At 45.6% G+C, this 23,978-nt stretch overlaps 1 protein-coding gene across 4 annotated transcripts in view; it reads right to left on the bottom strand.

The window, feature by feature from the left end:
- PTPN11 (protein tyrosine phosphatase non-receptor type 11) overlaps nucleotides 1–23,978 on the bottom strand; it is a 76,159-nt gene that overhangs the window by 17,007 nt on the left and 35,174 nt on the right. For 2 of the 4 annotated variants that reach the window (XM_028163611.2, XM_057526161.1), the window contains exons 7-12: nucleotides 13,103–13,199; nucleotides 10,303–10,382; nucleotides 10,018–10,176; nucleotides 5,686–5,817; nucleotides 1,421–1,587; nucleotides 452–519 (exon numbers count right to left, since the gene is read on the bottom strand). In XM_028163611.2, coding sequence (XP_028019412.1) covers nucleotides 452–519; nucleotides 1,421–1,587; nucleotides 5,686–5,817; nucleotides 10,018–10,176; nucleotides 10,303–10,382; nucleotides 13,103–13,199 — 703 coding nt within the window. The remainder of the gene's footprint in view (nucleotides 1–451; nucleotides 520–1,420; nucleotides 1,588–5,685; nucleotides 5,818–10,017; nucleotides 10,177–10,302; nucleotides 10,383–13,102; nucleotides 13,200–23,978) is intronic. The other 2 variants (XM_007170890.2, XM_057526162.1) reach the window with 1 other exon arrangement.

Here is a 23,978-nt window from a genome sequence, read left to right as displayed (position 1 = left end):
GAAGTGGTTTAATGCACAACTGTTAGCAGACTCAGAGATAAAGCAAATTTAGTCTTTAATGTTCTAACCGAACATGTTCCAAGGGCTACAGCACTGGCCTTCTGACCAATACCAAGGATCCCAGAAATTTACAGGGTAAAGGGTCAGCAGTGAGGGGTCCCTCACGTTCCAACAGCACCGTCCCATACCATCAGCAAGGATTAGGCAGCTGCATGTTCAACAAAAGACCAGAGCAGTGGCACCCACAGCTCCTAGGCTTTGTTTTATGCCAAAAGCTCAAACAGCATCACTTCTGTTCTCTGGCAAACATACTGAAAGCTGAAGTCTCCGGCCTAGATTTTTGTGAAAATATTTTAACATTCAATTCTCTTCTACAGGCTATTTTCACTAGCACTTTCCTTCCATAAACTGAAAACAGGAACCGTAGCTTCTTGTCCTCCAGATGACCTACCTTTCTCTCTGATGATGTCAATAAGAATATCAATCACAATGAACGTCCCTGTTCGGCCAATTCCAGCACTGTGGGCAGAAGGATGAAGAGCGAGGACAACTGAGTCATTCATGAGGGTTTTATAACCAAAACCAAGCTATTAATATTAACAGAAACAATGTCTGCTCTTGGGAGTGTTTATAAGATTGTCTATTTATATTTGCAAATATATTAGCAAAGAGCACAGGGGTTTGGACTCAGTCCATCCTACACTTGGAGCCCAGCTTCTCCAGCACAATGTGCCTGAGGCAACTCCCTTAACCTCTCTGACCCTCAGTTTCCTCATCTATGAAATGGGTTGTTGTGAGGATCAAATATGAGTAACGGATGAAAAGCACTGAGCTCAGATGCTGGTACAGAGCAAGTGCTCAATAAAAGGGAGCTTTTAAAGAACTGAATAAATAACGTTTCACACACATCTACTTGCATATGAAAGAGATTTCGGAAACCAGACTTTCCCCAGTATAATCATGAAACCTAAGCTTGGGCACCAGCAGCCTGAGAACTCTGGTACAGAGGCCATGGGCCTGGCTTCTAGAAGCCTGGATGGGGAGCGGTCCGAATCTTCTGAAGCAAACAAGGGGAAAAAGTATACCTTATTTCCGTGGAAAAAGAGAACAGAAGCACAATCAAAGAGATGAATCCTGAATTACTATATTAACAAAGAAAACCAAGCAAACATTACCAGACTAAGGGCTCCTTGAGAATAAGGACTGTGTTTACCACCCTCTGCCCCACCACCTCCAGGTACACGGTGGTCCCGTAGGATCTAGAAGAAATGTACTTTGGGTCAAAGTGGTCCCTTAATGCCTCAAACAGAGATTAAATTTTTCCCTCAGTTAAAGAGCTGGGGATGGGCAGGTAAAAACAAGCCCCCTGGGCGTCAGGACATGGGACAGGCAGCGTCCTAGAGGTGGAAGTGTTGGTCACCTGCAGTGAACTACCACAGGCCCCGCGTCCATGATGCTCTCCTGCTTATGGTGGACCTCCTCCAGGAAGTCCAGCACGCCCCCGGGGTCACTGGGCACTCCGTGGTCCGGCCAGGTCCGAAAGTGGTATTGCCAGACCGTTCTCTCCGTATTCCCCTGGAGTAGAGCCAAGAAAAACCAGAAAAGAATTAAATAAATCAAGGGGTTGAGGAATCGTCTGGTCCCCATCTTTCCCAGATCCTACATGAGCCAGGGGACCGGGCCCGCACAGAGCCTCCTCACACACTGTTTACAGGTCCCCTTCACGAGTTTCCCAGATCTCTCCTCCTTTTGGGTCTGGCTGAGCAATCCTGGAGGCAACCCTTGGCCTCTGTCATAAGAACCAAGATGTCTCGTACGGCTATTTGTTCTTCAGGAAACTACAGCCTGAACCAGTCTCTGAATCCTCAGCCAGGGGCAGACGAGGTCCCTGATCCTCTTCATCCAAGTGCAGCTCTACCTGGGAGGCAACTGAGGCCTCTGGGATTCAGGGCTCTCCTCCCACCGGGTGAGAAAACAGGTATTCCCTCAAGCACTTGTTCCTCTTTGTCTTTTTGTACCTGGCCCTCCTCCCCTCCCCCAGCACACACTTTTATTATAATATATTTAAACCTCTGTTTGGTGCAAAGCAGATAAGAAGACAGGCTTTGCAATCAGATGGGTGGATTTAGGCCCAAATCTCAGGATTCACACTCACTGCGGCCCCTGGGCATCTCTAAGCCTCAACTTCTTCATTTGCCGGTGGAGATAAGAATCTCTCAGTCACGACACCATCGTGAGGAATAAACAACCTCAATTAAACACACAGCCATTGCGCAGCAGACAGTTAAGAGACTCAGCACACTGGTGCTCTTCTGAGGACTGACATTAATAAAGGTCAACAAGGGTACCAAGACCACAAACAACCAAAACGCATCGTGTTCTGGGTCTACCCAGATTGGATCACTGTAACAGCACTATTCGTCACTACATCTTCTTCCTACATATCTGGAGACAATCCAAGCTAAGTAACATTTTTAAAGGGGATTTAAAAAAAGAGAGAGAGAGTAACTAGACCAGTGTCCACCACCAGTAACCTTCAGAACATCCAGGGAATCTGAACCACAATCAAGATCCTTTCTTGAATTATGTGCATTTAATCTGCTGAGTCAGAAAAAGATTTTTCTGTATGTTACCAGTGAGCTAAAAATCAGGGGGCTACCAGGGTCACAGAAAGGACAGGGAACGAGAGAGAGCCAGCACCCGGAGCACCCTTGCTCCTCCTCCTTCGTAAATGGCCACTGAGGTCTCTGCTCCCACCCCTCCTTCCCAGGCAATTAGGAGGCTTAAATGAGATCATGTGATAGCACTTTAGAAAACATGGAACGAGCTCTACAAAAAAGCAGATAATCTGTGACCAGCAATTCCGGAGATATGATCGGTCCCATGTCAGCACCTGCATCCGAGGGTGCAAAACACAAACCCAAACGCCAACATTTCCCGTACCTGCTCCTCCCAAATCTCCGATAACAAGAAGATGGATGGTTTATCACTAAAACTGAAGAAAAATCCACCTGCTACTGAGAAACACCTGATGATGAGAAGATGGGTAGTTTATCACTAAACCTGAAGAAAAACCTATCTGGAATCTTTGTCTGATGTCCTCTAAATCTTTGTCTCATTTCTGCTTGACAACTCCTCTCTCAGTCTCTGCAATCGATTGAACCTCCACCCTCTCCCCACAACTGCACCCCCGCTGACATCAGAAGGTTGACATCCCACCCTGGACCACAACTGCCAAGGCTTCCAGCTCACTTCAGTCCCCCGACCACCTCCTGGAACTCACCAGACCACTGAGCCCCTCCTCCACCCTCCGCCTGCCTCCTCCCGCCCTCGCTGGCGGCGTGCCCAGCTCAGATTCCACGCAATCTCCTGACAGTCACTCTCCATCACAGACGTCCACTCCCTCCACCCTCTCTCCATCCACTGCACACACAAACACACACACCCCGCCCCGCCCCAGCGAAGCCCCAAGCCTGGACGAACCTAACCACCCACTTTCCCTGTTTTGTACCCAAGGAACAGAGTGTCCTTGGAGAAAACTCACACCAGGTGACTGGTATCACTGAATGTTCATCTTCACCACCTCAATGGGCACTCAGCACTGCCCAGCAATTTACTGGATTTCTTGCCTTGCTACACAATGACTATTTCATCCTTTCCTCACTTTCCTCAAACATTTCGCCTCTTCTTATTCCCTTTGAATGTCAAAGGATGGCCTTGCCTCAGGTCTGATAGAGAATTTAGAGCAAATCCCTGTCAGCTCCCCTCCCTGTATCTGTGGCCACCTTCTCCTCTTTCCCTCCTGTGGCCAAGAAGTACTATCCCCATCGATCAAAACCAACCCATCCACGATGCTCTAGATCCCATCCCCCTCCTCGTCCAGCCTCCACCCTTGCCTCCCTGGCATCCTCGCCTTGACGTCTGAAAGGCGTCCCAAACTTTACGTGTCCAGCAGGTTGCGCTTCCTCCTCCCTCCCTCCTCAAATCTGCTGCAGCCCTCGCCCCTCGCCCCTCGTTCACGCCATCATCAAATCCCTTCACATTTACATCCACAATTATCTCCAGTCGGTCCCCTTCTTTCCATTGCCCCTACCATCTTTTACCCAAATGATTCAAGCCCTACCATCCTGTACATCTTCCAGCTTTTCAGACCTCTGCCACAGTGCCACCGTCCACTCAGACTCAAAACCCCACGATGTCTGATTCCTCCTCCTCCTCCAATAGCCAAACTATCCCTACACACCCTGCAGACTTCACCCCCCCCAAGGGGTCTCTCACATCCCTTGCGTCTCTTCTAGAGTTTATTCTGGCATTTTATATCATATTCATTTCCAAAGGAAGGAAAAAGAAGCAAAACGTGGAGAGAGGCCATCAGACCTAGACCTCTGCGGAGCCCTCCTGGTTACAGGTGTCCTGGCCACTGGAGTCACCCCATCCCACTCCTCCCTCGGGGGGCTGTAGGACACCTTCCTGGCACCTGTCTCCACACGTGTGTCCACTTGGCACAAGAACCGTCACGGGTCCTACACCAGCCAATGAATAAAATTTACATTTCTTTTTTTTTTTTTTTGGCCATGCCTGCGGCATGTGGGATCTTAGTTCCCCAACCAGGGATCGAACCCAGGCCCTCTACAATGGAAGCACAGGGTCCTAACCACTGGACCAAAAGGGAAGTCCCTAAAATTTACATTTCTTCATATGAGAGTTAAGGCTCTTCCCAAATTGGTCCCAACCTCTCTCAACCCAAGTTTACTCCCTCAATTCCCCACTTGCCTTCATTCCCTGTAAACCCCACTTCCTTGACGGTGGCACTTCAGAACCCTGGCTGACAACGACACTTCATCTGGGAGGCCCTCCCTTCACCATCTTCTCCCACAGAGACCCCGCCCTAAAGGCCCACCCTCTTCTGAGACGGTCTCCCTGATGCCCCGGCTGGAAGGAAGCCCAGCCTCAGCAGAACCCCAGCACCTTAGACGGGTGTGACAGCCGGTGTCTGCTCGACAGCACAGGACTTTGTATACGTGGCTTCTCTCGGCTACACGACTGCAATTCCCTGAGGACAAAGGCTATTTCGCTTACCTTTGTGTCCCCAAAGGACCTTGAGAAAGTAAGCCCCTCTCACCATGAAATTAAAATGAATCCAAATCTTGTTGGATTCCAAGTTAGTCACCCCAGGGACAAACCTGAACTACAAGCAATTAAAAGCTGATGCCATGGAATCTGGTCACTAAATAGGCCCCAGGGCCTTTGCACTGGCTGCTCCCTCTGCTTAGAACACTCCCCTCCTGACCCCCGGATGCTGCTCCACCTTCAGGTCTCAGCTTGCGTGGCACCCCCTCAGAGAGGCCCTCCCTCTTTACTCCATCTCGGGTACCCAGTCACTCTCTAACACACCATCCTGTGGCTTTCACAGCTGGAGCACAGTCGGAAAGCTTAGTTGGTTATTTACTCCTTAACCTTCCACCTCCCCAGGCTCTGTGGGGGCAGGGACTGTGCCGGTCTGGTTTGCGATGTATCAGTAGTACCTTGACGGTGCCTGGCACGTAGGAGGCGCCTGATAGATGGATGTTATTCAGTGAGTGAATGAAGGCCTGAAGGTATGCAGACAGGAGCAACCGCACGACCCTGGATTAGCGTACACCACGCGCAGTTACCAAAGTCTCTAAAGTACGACAATATACTTACTTGTCCAACCTTCGAAAGTTTAAGTTCTCTTAACGTATAGTCATGAGCAGCACTTTCTTTGACGTTCCGAACGCGCATGACCCCGTATTCTTTTAGCGCATACTCATCAGGCCAGTATTTGACACATTTACTCTGGAAGGGATCAGAGAAAAGACAGTTAATCTCTGTGAAGTCTGACATGAAAGCCGAAACCAAAAGAAAACCAACGTTCAAGTCTTCCTTGATGACCACTAACATGGAAAATGGCCTGTCTGGTATCTAACTGTTGGGTTGTGAAAGAAGGAAAGAAGAATTCAAAAAGAAAAGCAGGTGTGTGGAGAACCAGGGAGAAGTGGGAAGAGAAAGCCGCTGCTGCAAAATTGTCTAATTTAAGCCACAGGTCCAAGGAGAGTCAGTGTTTGTTTATTTCTCTCTAAAGAACCAAAGAGGCAGAAAGAAGGGGACTACCCTGTGTGAAGGTGCTGTCTAGCATGCGCTCAGTCCTGAATTCCGGAGATCTGCCAGTCACTCTGCAGGGACGGCAAGCAGGGGCTCTGGAGGTGGATGGGCTGCCCAACGAGCCAGACTATCTGGTTCATTTCCGTGCCGGTGTAGGAGGTCTCCCCGCCTTACCTAACCCAAGTGTGAATAACTCCAGCACAGAAAGGCAGCTGATGGGGTTTTGAACCAGCTGCTTTTTCTATATCCAGATCCATCTGATACCTGCTACACACGTCACCTTCGCTTAACTGGGTGCCTGGGAACGCCAAGCCTGCAATAGCTGCTGGCTTCAGAGCAGGCAGATTGGAGAATATGGCACCAAGGGAATCATTCTGGCTGCCAAAGAGGAAGGTATTTCGCTCAATGAGAGATGAGTCTGCCCATATTTGGTGATGTGTCCTGGGCAGAGAATGCCTTTGTGTCTTGTTTTTTCCTGGGAGCAGTCACCCACACCACTCACTTTCAACAACAACCAAGACACGAATATCAGCAAGAGAAATCTACCTTGTACATCAGGAAGACAGAGAAATTCACTGTTATAAAACAAGAAATCAGAGAGCAGCTGCAGACATCCCCAAAGTCAATGACTGAGGGAAAGAAAAAAAACATGGCAGGAGGAAAGGTCAACAGAAGAATTAATGGACAGTGTTTACTTTTCTGCTTGGCATGGCTTATGTGGTCTTTTATGTATTATTCTGAATTCAGCTTTCCCTCCACGATTCTGTAGATCCAAAAACCTCTTTGACAGATTTGACACAATTTTTATTATCCCCAAATAAACACTTTGACTATTAAATGTATGCAATGCTGTCACTCTCCAATCAATTCTGAGGACTGCTGGTCGCTCAAAAGAAGACAAATTAAATCACAACTCCTAACATTGTAGCTGACTCTGCATATCTGCAATCTACTGCGCCCTCCTCCCAGTTTCCCAAACTCTGATGTAAACCTTGGCAAACAAATTCTAAAATGTGAGTGCTAATACTTTAGCTCTTAAATTAAAGCCCAGGAATCAAAGGGAATTCAAAGTCTGGTTTTTCTTCTGTGCACTGGAGGGGATAACAAGCGAACAAGTTACCAGAAACACTCACGGGGAGACTGAAAGCCCATCATGTCCTCCTCTCCAGCAGCAGAGTACAGAGGAAGAATGAGAAAACAGACAAAGGCCGGGGGAAGGAGGTAAGGAGCGGGGGGCAGAGTGACTTGGTCCAATGTCTGTCTATTCTAGGAGTTTCTGGCAGCTCTTCTGAGAGGGACCAATCCTGATCCCTCTGAAGTGACCCGAGAACCCTCTCTTCACAGCTCCCAAGTCCTCTGAGAACAGGTGGCCTCCTGCAACTGCAATCAGGCAACAGGCAGGACGGAGGGCTCAGTTTTCCTTTCCATACTTAGAGCAGGTGACACTCACCTGAAGCAGAAACTATGAAGACATTTTAACTTGTCCGTTAATTCAAGAACATCTACTGTTACTGCAGGCAGCTGCTTGAGGAAGCCTTTGTTTCACAATGACCAGACCTGGCCTCAAAGGTATTTAGAAGTGTAACAACTAGCAGTACAACAACGAAAATCTTACAAAATCACACTGCCCTTCACAACTGGTATGAAAATTACATTAGAAGGGCTAAAATCCAAAATCACCCATCTGTCTTTTTATAGGGTATGACTGCTACATTCCATGCAACTTTTACATAAACCAGTTAAAGTATATCTAAAAAAAAGAACTTTGACTAGAACACAAACAAAAACAGAGAACCTTTCCATATTAAAAAGTCCACAATGGATGGGTTCACTTTGGGATAACACATACAGCTGTCACTCAGTGAGGTTTATCTGCTTCTCTATAGGTGTGGGCTGTTATAATTTTTAAAAACCTGAAGTGTCATGAAGAGTGTAAGGAGATGGGTACTAGGCATATGCTGCTTGGGACAACCACTCTAGAGGGTAGTTGGCAGAATTTATTAAAATTTGCAACATGCAAAAGCAAAAACAATAAATAAACAAGAAAAAATAAACAAAAAAATTTCAAAAACAGAAAAAAGATAAGAGAAAAAAAGAAAAATAAAATTAAAAAAATTTTTTGTTAAATTTATGACATGCACATCCCCTATGACCTAGCAACTCTTCTTGACATCTAACCTAGAGAAACACTTGCCACATACAAAAGCAAGAACAAGATTGTTCACTTCAGCACTGTTTATAAGAGCAAAAACTGAAACATTTAAATGCCTAATATATGACAGTTAAACAAATGGTGGTACATCCATACCATGGAATACCATGCGATTACTAAAAAGAATGAGATAGGCCAATATGCACTAACAGAAGAAGTTAGAACATATATTTACTGGGGGGAAAAAAAACCAAGATACACAATAAAGTTACTGTATGACAGCACTTTTTCATACAGTACTTGTCAGAAAATAGCACTATATACTTCTATAGGTGCATGTATGTATGTAAATACATGTACATGTGCAAATGTAGGTATATAATGCCTATTATACACATGCATATGCAAATGCCAAGAAGACAGTGTCGAAGAATACACATCAAACTGATAAGAGGGTTTATGTTGGAGGAGGGAACAACTGGGTGGACGAGGGATGGTGACAAAGGTAATTTTAATTGTAAGGAGTTTGAATGTTTATCTGAATATATTGTCTGGATAGTTCAAATTAATTTTTTAAATGCTTAGAAGTCCTGAGTATAGTTCACATGACAAGTGAAATCAATGTTTATTGATTAGTCCTCTAATCCCCTGAAGGTACCAGACAGGCCTTCTTACACTCCCTTTATGACCTCTGCTTCTGGACACAATGGGGTAACAGAGACTGGATTTACTCTCCTACCTTAAACCACTAAAATGGAAAAATGAAATGACATATATAATAGGATTAGTAACAAGGACATTTAAAAAGTTATTATAAATATATTTCATATGTTCAAAAGGTACAGTAAATGATGGACATGTTAAGAAGAGAGACATAGAATATATTAAAAAGACTCAAATAAAACTTAAATGAAAAGGACAATGTCTACTGTGAAAATTACACTGGATAGGATGAACAGCAGACTCTGCACTGCAGAAGAAAAGATTAACTGAAACACGTAGAGCAAAAGAAACTTATCTAACTTATCCCAGACACAGAGGGAAAAAAGTGAACTGAAAAAAAATGAAGAAAGTCTCAGGACAACTTCAAACAGCCTAATATGTGTGTAATTGGTATCCCAGGACAGGGTGGGTTGGCAGTTCATATGTGAAGAAATAGTAAACATTGTTCAAATTTGAAGAAAACTATAAACCCACAGACCCAAGAAGCTCCATGAACCCTAAGAAGAAGAAACATAAAGAAAACTACACCAAAGTACGTCTTAATCAAATTTCTCCTACTCCCTTTTTCCCAGAGGGTCAGAGTAAGCTTACTGTGTTTACTCAGCTTTTTTTTTTTTTAATAAATTTATTTATTTATTTATATTTTATTTTTGGTTGTGTTGGGTCTTCGTTGCTACCCACGGGCTTTCTCTAGTTGCGGTGAGCGGGGACTACTCTTCATTGCAGTGCGCAGGCTTCTCATTGTGGTGGTTTCTCTTGTTGTGGAGCACGGGCTCTAGGCGCGCGGGCTTCAGTAGTTGCAGCACATGGGCTCCACAACGCAGGCTCAGTAGTTGTGGCGCACAGGCTTAGTTGCTCTGCGGCATGTGGGATCTTCTGGGACCAGGGCTCGAACCCGTGTGCCCTGCATTGGCAGGCGGATTCTTAACCACTGCGCCACCAGGGAAGTCCCTATTCAGTTCTTAACATGTTCAACCTGACATGTCCAATACTTCAAAAAAGTAGAGTATATAGCATACCTTTCCTCTCTCCACTTCTTTCGTTGTCATGACAATCACTCGGGAGTTCTCTTGAAACACCATCCGCCAAAAGTCATTCACGGTGTTTTGCAGGCAGCCTTGTGTGGCAATGTAACTCTTTTTGGGCTTTGAGTTGTTGCACTTGGTTTCAAATTCAGGCTAGAAATTTAGGAAGAAAATACTTCAAACATTTGAAAACTGCTTTCAGGCCATGAGGAAGGATTTAAAATACAAAAACTGGCTAGCAATATACAGTCAGAAAACACCACAAGAAACAAAGTTTACCATGATAATGTTTGCATTGATGTAATCTGAAACAGGCTCATTGGGATCACCATCGTGTAGGACAACCCTGGTGTGATCAACTGGAAGAAAAAGAGACCACGGTCACAAAGGTACTGAGACCTCTTCAGGACAAATCAGTTCAAATCAGTTCATCCTCAACGAGTCCAAGTTTTGTTCATTTCATGATAAAACAACATTAAAAACTAAATCCTAAACAATAATCTGAATATGATGCCTCATAATGCTTTCTTTAAGAGAATAAAGTAGCAATGTCAATTCCCTGGTTTTGATAATGTACTATGGATATATAGAATATTATCATTGGGAGAAGCTGGGTAAAGGGTACGTGGGAACCCTCTACATATTTCTGTAACTTCTTGTGAGTCTAAAATTATTTCGAAACAAAAGGTATTTTTGTTTTTTTGGGGTTTTTTTAGAGGAAGAGTAAACTACAGGTAAATGACATGATGTCTGAGATTTGCTTCAAAATAATTTGGGGAGAGAAGAGAAGTGTATCAGAATATAGATGAATCAAGATTGGGCAGGAGTTGACAATTGTTGGAGCTGGGTGATAGGTACGTGTGGGTTCTTTATACTATTCTGTCTACTTTTGAATATATTTTAAACTTTCTGTAATAAAAAGGGTTTTCTTTTTAATGAATTAAATTAAATAGAATTAAATACAGTATCTAGACAACAGGATTCTGATGATAGTATCTACTGACCAAATTTTATACAAAAGTACGTTACTGGTTTTAAAAAAATCTGAGTGTTCTACCTAAGCAACACATTTTACACTGAGAAATAGTAATAAAGTTGTATGTCTTACTAGAATAATGTTCTTTTGCTTCAGACTCCCCATCTTTAAAGAATATGATGTTAATCAGAAGAAACATCTGATTGGGATCTTTAAGGGAGGAAAGGGCAATAATATTCTATTTATCAATAGATACTTCATACCACTGTTCCCTTCATCTTTTCCTACATCCCCACATCTTACTAATGAGTACCATTTAGACCTCCTGAGCAGAAATGCAAACTTAAGACATAAAGAGGGCAATGCTTCCCCAACGTCATTAGGACCATGCTGTGGCTCAAAATGATTCTCTACAAATTCCTCATTGTCTCTCCTCAGTATTAGAAATGCCTCCACTTTCTCCCATCCTCACCTGCACACATTACAAATATCTATATGGATGTGATATACATATACACTGTGTGTGCGCACCTATGTATACAGAAAGACTATGCCACACACACACACACGCACACATGGGATGGGTTTACAGTATCTGACAAAATAGCTCTGACCTGAGGAGACATTAGAGCAGTGCTCTCCAATCTGATCATGCTCCCCAATAAACTTCAATAATAAAGTTTTTGAACACTGAAATATATATACAATTATAGATACACACAAGCCTTTTTTTTTTTTTTAAAGAGCAGGTGATATACAAGCTGGCTTTTTATTTTTATTTTTTTTTTATTTATTTAAACACTATTTTATTTATTTATGGCTGTGTTGGGTCCCCATCTCTGTGCGAGGGCCTCCTCTAGCTGTGGCAAGCGGGGGCCACTCTTCATCACGGTGCGCGGGGCCTCTCACTATCGCAGCCTCTCCAGACGCACAGGCTCAGTAATTGTGGCTCACGGGCCCAGTTGCTCCGCGGCATGTGGGATCCTCCCAGACCAGGGCTTGAACCCGTGTCCCCTGCATTGGCAGGCAGACTCTCAACCACTGCGCCACCAGGGAAGCCCAAGCCTTATTTTTAAATTGGGTAAAAACATTATGCACGCTCTGCCATCAGGCTGCACATCAGATTTAAAATTTTCTTTCTTTTTTTTTTTTTTAGATAAAGGATGTAAATCAAGAGACGTTCTAAATGTTCCTTCCCTGTCCCATAGCAGACTGTCTTACCCAGCCCACTCTGGAGACCCTGAATGAGAGCCCAGGGCTAAGAGCAGTGACTTTGGGGGCTCCAGTACCAGTTCTCCCACTCACTCCCACTTGTGACCTTGCTAAAATGGTCCCTAAAATGGGGATAATAAGAACTCCTGCTTTGTGTGCATGGGATATGGATTAAGTGAGACATGGACTCAGAGTCTGGCACAGAGACAGCACTCAGGGGAGGTGCTGCCATTTCTGGGATCCTCACCCAAGGCCTACATCCTTCTGGGCCTCTTTTTCACTACAGTTCAACTCAGGCTCTACCTGGTAGCATCTGGGTGTTAAAGGAGGTACTGCTTTATGAATATCACAAGGTCTGCTTCTGAGCAAAGCATAGGCATGCACCTGAATCTCCAGTAACTCGAGCTCAAGGGATGAGGGATGTCGGAAAAGATGAAGGGAACAGTTGGAAGAACCCCCAGGAGGAGCTCGCCTGTTCCCCAGATGAGGGAACAGAGCCCCAGAGAGGAGGCATGCCGTCCCCAAGACCCAAGGGCTGGGCACTGCAAAGCAAGGACACAAGCCTGGGACCCTTGAGGCTGATGGTGAGACCCTGGGAGATGGCAAGCCTTGAGATGATCTCTCCTACGCAGACAAAATTAATTAACAGAAGGAAACAATCACACACTAAGCCTCCCAGTGGCAATTTTACTCCGTAATCAACATCAGGAACTCAGTGAACGAGGCCATCCATCCCCAAAACAGCTGATTATTTTGGAAACTACTTACAATTAAAAGAAGCTAAGGCCTTGGATCCGCTGAGAAAGCACATGGCCCCCAGAAAAGTTACTGAGACACTGGGAATCAAAACCTCCAAGAGTGACTATTATGGAGAAATATATTGATACTTACAGGGAAGGATGTTTTTATATCTATTTTTGTTTTTATTCTCTTGCCTCTGACCCTCTTTTCGGCTGTAGAGAAGTTTGCACTCCTGTTGTTGTAGTGTCTAGAGAGAAACAAAAGTAAATATTATTTTTTTTAACAATTTTTTTTTTTTAATTTTTAATTATTTATTTATTTATTTATTTTTGGCTGTGTTGTGTCTTCGTTTCTGTGCGAGGGCTTTCTCTAGTTGCGGCGAGCGGGGGCCACTCTTCATCGCGGTGCGCGGGCCTCTCAGTGTCGCGGCCTCTCCTGTTGCAGAGCATGGGCTCCAAACGCACAGGCTCAGTAGTTGTGGCTCACGGGCTCAGTTGCTCCGCGGCATGTGGGATCTTCCCAGACCGGGGCACGAACCCGTGTCCCCTGCATTGGCAGGCGGATTCCTAACCACTGCGCCACCAGGGAAGCCCAAAAGTAAATATTATTATGCACCAAAAGCTTCAAAAAAAAAAAAAGCTTGACCCAGCACTTCCACTTTAGGGAATTTATCCTAGGAAATGTTCAAGAGTCGTGGGCAATAGCTGCAAGAAAGCTCACCTTAATGCGATATCAAGAGTGGCAGAAATACTGGACACAACATAAATGTCCAACCAGAAAGGGCTGCCTAAATAAACACTTTCGGTCATTCATACAAAAGATGTTCTACAGACATTTAAAAGATATCCTAGGAGAATATTTAATGCCTTGGAATGATGATCAGAGTAAGTATTAACTGAAAAGCAGGTCAAACTTCGAAAACAGTGTCTTACATAAGCCCATATGTCTGCATGCACCTGTGTATATAAGAAATGGCAGAAGGATATACACCAAAAAAGTAACGGGGATTATTTTTTTCAGAGCAGTGGGATTATGCTTTTTCTTTTTCTTTTCTTTCTTTTTTTTTTTAACTGTTTTTTGCCTAAATTTGCTATAATAAATAAATATTTATAAGAAGAGAAACCTTTTAAAATAACAATTATTAAGAACGAAAGCCAGTGAGCATTGGTATACAGCATCCAAATAATACATGTGATCCATGTTCTTGAGGATGTTATGATCTGCCTTTTACCACTGATTAATTCAGAGCAAGCTGAAAGTCAGTTCTCGAATTTGGATCCTGGCGGACAGTAGAAGTAGTTCTGGTACCACTAGATCATGGGCATGCAAGCTTTGTTAGCAAGGCTTTAGAGTCCTCCTATGCCTCAAACCCGTGTCAGTGCCCCGGGCAGCCAGCCTGTGTCTGCACAGACACCCGCTCCCCTATGCTCTGAGGGGAGGGGGCCCCTATCCTCTCCGCAGCCAGAGGCGGAGGAGGAGAACTCTCGGGCTCCCAAAGCGAGGGGTCAGGAAGGACACCTCTGCAGGGAAAGGAGGTGGGGAACGCGATCAGGACAAGAGCCTAAGCCAGGCAGCCACAGCGGAGCTGGCCCCAGGGGAAGAGAGGACGTGGGGACGTGGTGAGAAGCACCAGCTGCAGAAGCAGACAGGAAGGTGGACAAGCCAGGCTGAAGCATTTTCAAGGAGTAGGTTTCATTTTCAAAATTACCAGAAGTGCCTCTTCAAGGGACCCTTGGTTTCAAACAAGCCTAATTTGAATGGGAAATCACAAATGGGGCAAATCAAGAAAGTGAAAGGAAGACTAAAAAGGGGGGGGGGGGTAAAGTGTTATATATATTTTTAATATATTTATATGTGCTAAAATGATTTTCCCTTAGAGATTTCTCTACAAGGAGAGGCAGAGTCAGTATTTCGTAACACAGCAGCCCTGTTATATTTCCATTTCATTTATCTGAATTTCACAGACAGGTATGAAAGTCAGGAGTTTAAATTGTTAGTTTTGACTCTCAGTTTCAAAATGCAATATTTGGCCTTGACACACAGCTCATAACCAAAGTGTTTAGCCAGTGGAAACCTGGACAGAAATAAAATACAATGTATGCAGAACTCTGACAATCAAATGGTCACTCAAAATTCTTAAATGAGTTCACTTTAAGTAATTACAGCCATTTGCCTCCTTGGAGCTGGCATTTCATCTGAACTGTGAGCCAGCCTTATGGTGCAATATTGCTGTGTTAGGAAGAAGTTTGATCTTGATTATTAGACATTAAGGTGAGGTTCAAACACTATGAACTGAATCAATCACTTAAACATCAACCAAGTGAAGAGAAACAACATCAACAAAAGCTACAAGGGGGTGGGGGGAGGGCGGGACACATGCTAGGAAATAACTAGGTGCTTGATTCAAAATAAACTTGACAGCAAAGCATTCAAGTGTTCACTTATGAAACAAACTTCAAGTGATGCTTCTCTTGTGGAGGGCACACTGCCAGAGCATTCTCTAGAAAAGGCAAATTTCACCCAGTCCCACCCTGTTTAATCACCTTCAATTTCTCCTTCTGCCTTCAAGATCAAATGCACACTTTTCAGAACAACTCAGGAAACCTTCTGTGAGCTAATGGAGGCCTGCCTCTAACCTCAGCTTCTGCTTCACCAAGTTACTATCCTGTCCGTGCCTCAGTGTTCTCAAGTGTAAAGTGGGGCTAATCCTAATTACCTACCCCATAGGGTTGGTGTTAAGAGTTAAGGCGCACTGTCTACACTCTAGCCACACCAAATATACACAAGGGTCTTGAACTCACCACATTTCTTCAGGCCTTCATGTTCTTATTCATGCCATCCCCTCTGCCTAGAATTCCCTTTCTCTGCCTTGAGTACCTATGAATGGTTACATTTTACTTACCCATTAGGACCCACCGCAAATACCTCCTCCTCTGGGAAGCTCTCCTGACCCGCTCAGCACGACCTCCCTGTGGCTCATGATACCAGTGCAAGGGCTGCAGCACCTCCCTCCGTGAGTACACTCATCACACTGAATCCCAGCTACGTCTTTACAATCTGTCTCTTCTATTAGAGAGCATGGACCACCCTTGTTTGCCTGCAAACAGCACAGCATCGAGCACAAAGTAGGCACTCAAAATGTATCCGCTGAATGAACAAATAAATACAGAAGGGGGTGGAGGGAGACATACAAACCATAGACCATCGTGGCGATGGCCTCGGCACTACAGGGCCCACACTCAGCATCCTATGCTGATACTGTCGGCCTGGCCTTCAACGTAAAGGAAAACCACGTAGGCAAAATATTAAAACCGCATTTCCCGATCTTCAGTCACTTGAAAAGCATCTTCAAGATGCTGTGCCATCTCAGCACATCACCTGTTGTATCAGTTGTTTTCTTAAATTAACAGCCTCTTCTTTCCCCTTCAGAAAATGTATTTCAAAAAGAAACTGCATGTTACTAGCACACATGAAAACCAGTATCACTCACCATTTATGCAAGGTAACCAGAAAAAGGAATATCATAAAAACAAAATGTTGTCAAATTCTACCTGGATACTGTAGCATGCCTGAGACTCTGTAAAGAAAAAGGGACACTGGCAGGTGTTAGAGGTAGGTGTTAGAGGCAGGTGTTAGAGGCATACTAAAACTGTACTCAGACCTTCTCCTAAGCCACGTCAAAAGGAATGGGTAAGGGTTAAAAAGAGAAAAACCTTCCTCGTTCGCTAATTCGATCTTACTGTAATGGGGTGCCACCGAAAATCATCTCACACACCAAGAACACTTTTCTAGAATAATCCAGAGTTCCAGGCCAGGGAAATCCTCACCAATACCCATAGCATGTTGGCTGGACCATCTACTCAGCTCAGCCTCTGGCTTCCCTCATCCTGCATTAAGTTACCAATTGCTTCTTCCATGCGGATTTGAGGTTTGAACAGCACACAAGTTGAAACAGTTTGGGCCCTGGAGTGTTCCAGAAAGGACAGGCCCAGAGGCACCGTGTCCCGGGCGCAGTAGGGTGCTAACTGCCGGCGGCTGGCAGCTGTCACGTATTAGTAATGACTAACAGCGTGCCTCTCCCCCCTCCAGCCCCGCTCCTTCCTCAGTGCCCAGTAGCCCATTCTCATCTGCGCCTGGGGCCCAAGTCGCCCGAACACATTTCATTTCCCACAGTGGAAGGCTGCCATCCATCTCGAGTGAGACTGAAAATAAAAAGAACTCAGAAGTTGTCACTTTCCACGTTCTGCCTGCAGAGGCTCCCCGACTGCACCCGAGATGATCAGCTACCGCCTGCTAAGGGGCGCTTCCTCCCCAGCAGCAGGCTGACCGCCGGAAGAGAAAGGAGGATAGCCAACAAGCCCTGCCCCCAGGAGGTTACAATCCCTTCAAGGCTGATCTTCCACAGCCTCCCTCTCAGCTGCCCCCAGGGCACCAAAAGCTGTGAATGACCTGCGGCTGAATGTCACTGTCTCCATCCCCATTCTCCACTGGGCCTGGCGGGATGCCAGCGATAAGGCGTGGGACAGGCAACTAGAAAGCTGGGGCACAGGCTGCAAGATACCCCACTTTCCCAAGTAAAACAACCAAAGGGTTTGCAACCAAGGATGAACCCTCAAAAAGGACCTGATTACATGAATCAACGGTGATCAACAAATGGATTACATCAAACTTTTAAGCCTTTATAAAAGGCATGAAGAGAAAGGCAATCCCCAATCCACATTGTACATTAGGCGTGCCCAGCAGCATGACCAAGTGTGGATGGAACAGGTGTTCACAATGCAGAACGGTCCCTCACATCTATGGCTGTTGAACATCTGTGCTCCCCACACCTGGACCTCTGCCAGCCTCCAGCCTAAATGCCAGTAGCGGCATCCCCAGTCACCGTGATGACCGAAAGAGACCCTCACAGGCTTCCAAAGTCCTCTGATTAAAGACCACTAGAACCGGCTCTTGACCAGCATGTCACGAATGCAAGTGGAGAAACAGGATCAAAGAAAGACAAACAACAAATGAATGGGCAGAGCCAGGCAGCCCCATGTGCCAGGACAGTGGCCTGAGAACCATTTGCCTGCACTGCTCTGAGCAACGGGGACAAATTGCTAAGGGAAAAAAAAAATAACGCCACTAACCATTAAGGCCAGACCAAACTGTACGGTATTTTTAAAAACAAAGCTACAGGGACTTCCCTGGCGGTCCAGAGGTTAAGACTCCGCGCTTCCACTGCAGCGGCACGGGTTTGATCCCTGGTTGGGGAGCTAAGATCCCACATGCTGCGTGGGGCGGCCACAAACAACAACAACAACAACAAAACAAAAAAACAAAGCTACAAGGGGAGGAGACAAGATTAACAAAATACTGATAAGTGTTACAGCTGAGTGTTGGGAAAAAGAAGGTTCATTGTCCTATTTTCTTGACTTCGGCGTGTGTGAAAACTTCAATAATAAAAGGTTTTTAAAAATTATAAAAAATAAAAACGTAAAAGCTCCTATTAACTCTCCCCCTACCCGACTCATGGCTGGTCACCTGAAGGAGAGAAAGAGGGCTGAGGATGGCTGTCAGGCAGATGGCCTCTCTGGTGTGGGGGCCACGAATAATAAGACAGCAGTAACCATGTAGGCAGGCGCCAGACCGGGCCTTCTTCCCGGTCTGAATGAACTCCTGTCTCCCTTTGGCATCTGCCCTCCGCACAGAGGAACACTGGAATTCTCGCTCCGTCCTCTTTACTGCAAACTCTGTGGTATCACCAGGCACCACCGGCGGGTGAAAGCCCCCACTTCCAGATGCCACGCTGCACGGCCTGTCACCGCTTCCCCGCGGTGGAGTTGGCGAGGCTCGTCCCCAATGAGTCCACGGCACCATCCAGGAGTGAAAGGGCAGCTGGAGGTTCTCATCACCAGAGAAGGTCCCAACTGATGGACAAGCACTTACAAAGCACCGTGAGGGACAAAACCAATCCAAGATTTGGTTCCTTTCCAGGTGCTTGTTTGAAGTTAAGTCACCTCCTTCCTCCAACAAGGTGAAGTAGAAAAACAAATCTAGAAGACATGGTCCCCAGAGGAGAACAGGTTCTGACATAGGCAACAGCAGCAAACAGTACAAGACAAATCTATCATTAATAATCTATGATTAAGTGTGTAATTAATTATGTGGTGTGGAATTTAGGGAGTGAGATCCATGAAAACTAAGTGAAGCAGGTTTCTGGGAGGAGGTGAGGCTTGAGGCAAGTGAGGGGCTAAGATGGGTGCAAGGAAGAAAGGAAAACATCCCAGCAAGTTAGGGACACAAGCAAAGGTGGCTAAGAGGCCAGAGTTAGTGGCCTCAGAATTAGGGTGAAGGAAACTGGTCAAAGAGTCTGGAAGCTGTGTTCTGTCAGTGGTGGGAAATGAGGTGAGGTGGGGAGATGGGGGGCCTTGAGAACTGGGCAGGAGATCTTCAACGGCTGAGAAGCACAGCATGGTAGACTTAGAGTCAGAAGTTCTGGAAGTTCAAAGCGCAGCCAACTACTTGCTAGCCACATCCTTGGGGACAACTTTCTCCCTTCTTCTGGGTTTCAGTGTCTTCATCTTTAAAATGAAAATGCTATGCCTCTGGTGGGAAATCGGGAGCCACTGAAGGTTTTTCAGCAGAAGAGTGACAGGAGAAATGCGGAGAGTAGATTAGCACGAAGGGCGAATGGAAGGGCAGAGGCTGAGAGTAAAAGAGCAGCTGGTGTCTTGTGAGGCGATGAGAGCCTGCACCCCTGGCAGAAGGCGAGACTCCTGTCTCTGCTGCTGCCCACCTGGGCAGTCCTGGGCAGGTGCCTTGATCTCTCAGAGCACCCGGGGACACAAGATCTACCTACCGCATAAGATCTGGGGATGCAATGAGATGATTTCCCTAGCCCAAAATGCAGCACCAAGCAGACAATAAATGCTAGTTTCTTTCCTTCCTCTAAGACCACAAAGACAACTAGGAAAGAAAAATCAACCGGACCTGGTGAATGGCAAGGTATGGGAGAAAGAACAGAAAGATGCATTAAGGGATGCTCTGAGAATTCCAGCCTACAGGGTCAGAGAAAACACAGGACAACCACCAGAGATGAGAAGTAAAAGGGGATATGTGGTCTGAAGGGGAAAATAACAAAATAACAGGTCTGGTTGTTCAAACTCAAATGCTTGAGTTTGAAGAGATATGACAGCCAAGAAGAAGCATGGAAGGCACAATTCAAAAGGTAGAACCAAAGCCTGGAAGCAACACAAACTTAGTGGTAATCAGACTAGGGTGAAAATGGATGTGCTCCTCAGGGAAGAAGAGCAAGTTTAAAGCAAGACAAGCAGAGGGCCCAGACCACGTCTTGGAGAACCACCAGAGTTAACTGGTTGGGAGAAGAAAAAGCAACGAACAGCAAGAAGAGCACAAGGGAGGGGAGGAAGGAATAAACCAGGCACATGCTGCTGCAGGTCAGAGAAACAAGAAAATGGTGGCAATGAGGAGCTGGACAGCTGTCTCAAGAGCAGCTCACGGAAGAAAGGGGCCAGAGAAAAGACTATTTTCTAATCTTAATAAGAAAGCCACTGGTGTCTTCTCAAAGTGTTACTTCAGTATACTGGGGGCTGTCACATTCCAAGGTTAAAGAAGAAAGGGGCTAAGAAGAAATGGAGGCTGCAGCACAGGCCCGCAGTGCAGAAAGCAGCAATGTTGTTCAAAGGCAAAGGGGAAGGTACAGCAGAGATGTGAAAGCACCTGGAAGCACCTTCGGTTCTTCAATTCTCTGTAAAGATGTCAAGCATCTCCAGCAAATGAAAACAACTCTAAAGAGAAAAACCTGACACTGGAGGGGCACAGAACAAAAGCAAGGGGGGAGTTGGGGGGGAGAGGGCTGAAAGAGAAATAGTTCAAAGGAAACAAAGGAATTTCTCCAGAATGGAGCTTGCGGAATAAAACCCCTTAGCCACTGTGATGCTCTGCCCACCAGAAGGTGGCAGCCCTTCTATTAAGCAGCTGGGAGCGCAGGCCTGGATGGAAAAGCCTGGTGACAGCTCAAGGCTGCCCTCCCGGAGCATTTTCAATCATGAGGCTGGAGCCCTGGTTGGGGTGGTTGTTCAATGTGGCTTTGCTTAGTCACCAAGCAGAAGATTTCCGCTAGAGAGCACCAGCAAGAATTACTTTTTGAGTCACAGCTTTGGGGTGCAGTTAAAGCCTTGTCTCCATACAACCTAACCATCTCCAAGTAGAATTTGTGGGTTTGAAGAAAGGCACTAGCTCCTCTGTCGGCTGGCAGAGCTGCTGGTGGAATCCAGGACATCTGTGTGGCTGTCAGAGAAATGCCTGCGATGCCTGTGCAAGCGGAGCACAGCTTCAGACCACGACAGGGAAGAGAGGCTTGTATAACAGAAGGAGGCTGGGCTTTAAAAAAAAAAACCCAATTACTAAGGAAGACAAGCTTTAAAGGGCTGAGAAAATAGAACCCCAGTTAAAAAGGTGTTGTGGAAGGTTTGTCTGTGTGTATTGTGTTTCTTTCTAAATCAGAAACAGAGGGTTCAAAACTAAAATCTGCCTGAAATTCATTACTGCGACCCTGAATGACATCTTTTTAAGCAAGTGTGTAGAGGGGTCTCAGAGACTAAAATGTGCATTCACCAAGCCTCAAACAGGGGCTCCGAATGAAAACTGCATGAGAATAAAGAGGAACATCTCAAAGCAAAGCCTGGAACATTCCTCCACACTTTTTAAGCATCAGAAAACTGTTCCTTATTGAATATAAGCAAAGGGTCTGAAGCCAATACAAGTCTCTCTTGCCACGGAAAACAGCTCAGATTCAACACAACACAAATACTTATTTTGTGCCTACTGTGTGCCAGGCTCTCTGCTGGATTCTGGGGCTACAGTGAACAAAACAGGACTATCTGTCCTTGCGAGGCCCACAGACTGACCCGGACTATTTTTTCAGATAATATGCACACAGCAGACATAAAACAGCAGGATCAAAGTTTGTCTCTTTATGTTCTCACCAACAGTTTCATCTGAACAAGGCCTCTTCTTATGCCGACAGACCTCGTAACGCCATCTGCTTCTATGGATGCAGAGTGACGAGAAACAAACATTAAACCAATAACTACACAAATTATTCATGAATTCCAAGGATGGTGAACTCTACAAAGGAAAGGATCTGCTGCTATGTGCACATATAACAGGAAGAATCAACCCAGGCATAGGGACAGGGATCAAGGTTTCCCTGAGAAAATGACAAATGACCCTGATGCTGGGAACTGAAGAGTGAAGAGACGTTAGCGAGGTGAAGTGAGGAAGGAAGAACATTCTAGTACAATCCAACCTGTGACACAATTGAATTAGCTGAAGAATCGTATTCCCATTAGGTATGTAATAGGCAGTTCAAACTTTAACATGTCTAAAATGGAAGTTGATCACCTGCCCCGAAACCCATCCCTCCCAGTTTCCCCCAAAACTCATCCCTCCGAGTCTCCCCCAAACCCATTCCTTCCATTCTTCCCCATCTAAGCAAACGGTAACTCCATCCTACTAATTAATTGCTCAAGCCAAAAACTCTCACCTTATCCTGCCTCACCTCTGTCTTAACCATACAATCGGTCAACTCCACCTTCAAATACTGACAATTCTACCTTCAAAAAAGTCTCAAGTTCTCAAGCACCTCCGCTGCTGCTGCCCTGGTCAAAGCCAACATCATTTCTCTGTTCAAATTATTGCAATTTGCCTCCCTGCCCATCTCCCTGCTTCTATCCTTCCCCTTGCAGACTGTCCTCCGTGTGGCAACCTGAGTGATCACCTCACTCCTGTGCTCAAAACTCTCCTTAGATTTTCCATCTTACTCCAAGTAAAAGCCAACGGCTTTACCCTGACCACAGGGCCCCGTAGGATCTGACCCCTCCGTTATGGCTCCACCTACACTTCCCTCTTGCTCACCCTTCTCTGATGGTACTGGCCTGTCTGCTGATGGTGCACCACGTGCATTAAGCACATTCCCACTTCAGGGCCTTTGCACTTGCTGTTCCCTTTGCCTGGAATGTTCTTCCTGAGGTTATCTGCATGCCTTGCTCCATTATTTCCATCAGGTCTCCACTCAAATGCCACTCTGTCAGAGAGATCTATGTAAAATGGTGATGCCCCCATCAGCACACCCTTTTTATCTTCCCCTACTTTATTTTCTTCACAACATTTATCACCATCTCACATAATGAATACTTACCTGCTTCTTTGTTTACTGTCTCTCCCAATTGACTCCACAAGGATAAAGACTATGACTTGTTCTCTGCTACATCCCCAGAACCTAGAACAGAGACTCCAGCATAGAGTCTGTGCTTAATAAATATTTGTTAAATGAATGAACAAATTAATCACTGCCACCACCAATGGCTACTGTTTGGGGGAGATATTTTGGGGGTGTCTGCCCAACTCCCTGTAACCTTCATCTGAGAACTATTTTTCCCCAAACACAGTGGTCTACGAAGATGTCTTTGTTCTATGTGATGGTGTCCTTGGACCAGAGATGGATGGCGCCTGAGCCAGTGAAAATCGCTGAGACTTTGATACAATGACTGAAAGTTGCTAGTTTCAATATCTGAAAGGGGTAAGAAGTAAAGTTCATAAGTCAAGAAGCAAAGAAATCTTCTGCAGGGAAAGAAGAACGAAGCAGGTGTGTGGAGAGCCGGGGTTCTGGATACAGAGGGGGCAGTGAGATGGAAGAGGAGGGCGAAGGCAAAGACTGGTAGCCGAAGAACTATCAACAGCAAGATTTCCATCCTCAACTTGGGTCCTGCAGTCAGATGATGTCCAGGCTCAGCTCACAGGGCCCCCTGGCAACTCAGGTCTAGAGACTCAAAAGGGAAGAACAGGCACAGAGAGGGCAGATACCCTATAAATGTAGCCATGTGATACACCTCTCACAGTGACACACAAGGGCTGAATTCAGGTTTCAGGTAACTTGCACATCGCAGGGACAAAATTGCAGGATCAAAACCTGCCTGATCGGGGGCTTCCCTGGTGGCGGAGTGGTTGAGAGTCCGCCTGC

The sequence above is a fragment of the Balaenoptera acutorostrata genome, chromosome 13 (assembly GCF_949987535.1).
Source record: "Balaenoptera acutorostrata chromosome 13, mBalAcu1.1, whole genome shotgun sequence".
NCBI classification, from domain to species: Eukaryota; Metazoa; Chordata; class Mammalia; order Artiodactyla; family Balaenopteridae; genus Balaenoptera; species Balaenoptera acutorostrata.
The sequence above is the reverse complement of the archived record's forward strand: the minus strand, read 5'-3'. Positions and strand labels throughout refer to the sequence as shown.